General features: G+C 39.1%; 1 protein-coding gene across 1 annotated transcript in view; it reads right to left on the bottom strand.

Moving 5' to 3' along the window:
* Nucleotides 1-2098, bottom strand: part of LOC105298943 (ATP-binding cassette sub-family A member 8) — a 79782-nt gene that overhangs the window by 11043 nt on the left and 66641 nt on the right. The window contains exons 35-37 of the mRNA XM_011370412.1: nucleotides 1587-1653; nucleotides 1207-1326; nucleotides 885-1025 (exon numbers count right to left, since the gene is read on the bottom strand). Coding sequence (XP_011368714.1) covers nucleotides 885-1025; nucleotides 1207-1326; nucleotides 1587-1653 — 328 coding nt within the window. The remainder of the gene's footprint in view (nucleotides 1-884; nucleotides 1026-1206; nucleotides 1327-1586; nucleotides 1654-2098) is intronic.

The raw sequence follows: 2098 nt of genomic DNA, 5'->3' as shown, positions 1-2098 counted from the left end.
GGAATTCAGCAACAACAATTTTTAAAAATATTTTTTTTCTCAGATGTTTGTCTTTTCAACATTTGAAAATCAGGAAGATTTAGATTTCATTTCATAAGATACTATTTCATATGTTTATGGAGCAATCATTATCATCTATTTTGCTTATTCCCTGTACCTTTATGATATATTTCTATTCAATCCGAGGCTGTACATTGAGTTATAGCATTGCTTTTATAGTTATACTTCACTGTAGAAATATATTTTCAGACCTTGTCATGATGATACATTTCTCTTTACTGTTTTCCCTCCTAACTCCTAAATCATCTGTCTTCTGCAGTAAATTTTAGGTGTTAAAAATGACCCTAAATTTAATCTTTGTGTTTTTTTTTTTTTTAGTGTATTACTTTCATGAGGATTGTTTCATTACTGGCATCTATATAAAGTTGGAAATATTAATAGATGTGAAATAATCAGCTTTACATCCTAGTTCTGCCTCTTGTTAGCTGCCTCATGTGATCTAAACTTTCTACTAATTTCCTATTTGTAAATATAATAATTCCATTTATTAAGGTACTGCGAAGGTCAGAATCCTATAATGCCCTTTTGAAATCATCTCATTTTTCACTGGAACACCAGTTTCTACTTTGGAAAGTCTTGGTGAGGATTAAATAAGATAACACGAGACCAAGATAGTACCTGGCATATAGTAGGAACACGACACGTGCTACACCAGCTTTTACATCGGCTCTTCTCTAGTCTATTTTCTGCAGCAACCAACAAATCATTTATTTCTTTTAGGTTTCTTTTTGGGCTAAATGTGGACTCGAATGACTATTATTCAATGCAGCTGACAAGGAAAAGCTGACATTTGACACCAGATCAAAACCAGCTACCACCTTTACCTTTCCTGCCGAGCAGCCTGGGGGAAAAGCCTCAGAATTTCGCTGTGGAGGGGTTCCACTTGTGTGGGGGTCTTCACCTTCATCTCCAGCAGGTAAACCTTGCCGAATTTGCTCTTCAGGTGCTGGATGGAGCCGATACATCTGGAGGGAAGAGGAGAATGAGGTCGTAACAGAAAGAAAGAGAAAAAGAACGTAGATCGCAACGTTTGTGACTCCTGATTCGCTGCTAGTGATGTCTCACTGTGAGACCCAGGCGCTCTCTGGCCACAGACTCTCACAGCCACACACCCAGGGTCAAGTGTGGACTTGGACGAACACCCACCTCAGCCTTCCGGACACCATGATGGCCACGCGGTCACACACGGCCTCAGCCTCTGACATGTAATGGGTGGTCAGGAGGGCGCCTCTCCCCGTGTTTTTAAAGGTGGCCCGGATCGCTTGCCTAAATTGTCAAGAGAATATTTACAATTAAGGAAGACTTCTGTTTAATCAGAAATGGATAGAGAAAAGAATTTTTAACGGGCGTGAATGTGAATCATTAGCAAAAAGATTAAACAAGTTAGGGCTCTTAAGTCGGCAGGTGGCATAAGGAAGGGCAAGCCAGGTGAGAGCTGTTACACTGGAGGCTGGCGTTAAAGGAGGGGTGTGAACAAGACACAGTATTTTGAGGTTGCAGTAAAAGAGAAATGCTGAGCGAGAGACCGTTTATGTAAAGGCTTTGCAGAGAGGAACAGAATGGCACCGAATCTAACGATGGAGTTGTCACAACCTAGTAGAGAACATAAACGCACAATAAACATACACGACAACATCCCAAACCCTCATTCTGCCCCCACTTTTGCAACCCAGTGAGAATTCTCACTCTATGTGATGACGCTATGTATGATTGTGTCATCACATAGAATAGAATGTGATGATTGTGTCATTCTATGTGATGATTGTGTCATATCGTGTCACAGAGATGCACCATCGCTACCTAAAAGATCAATCGAGCAATTACAATACTCAGGTTGAGTATGTTTGGGCCCTGACAATGCTTGTTTTTCCTTAACGATAAATGGGTAGGAACTACTATCAGGGAAAGATATTTTTTTTTGCAAAGTATTGATTTTACTAATGATATTAAGAGTAGCTTTTTTTTTTTCACATTAAGAAACAGTTTAAGGGACAATTTTTACAGGAGTAAAACAATTTACAGATTTTTTTTTTTTTTT

This window comes from Pteropus vampyrus, unplaced genomic scaffold (genome assembly GCF_000151845.1).
Source record: "Pteropus vampyrus isolate Shadow unplaced genomic scaffold, Pvam_2.0 Scaffold169, whole genome shotgun sequence".
NCBI classification, from domain to species: Eukaryota; Metazoa; Chordata; class Mammalia; order Chiroptera; family Pteropodidae; genus Pteropus; species Pteropus vampyrus.
Note: the sequence above shows the minus strand (reverse complement) of the source record. Positions and strands in the feature narration are given on the sequence as shown.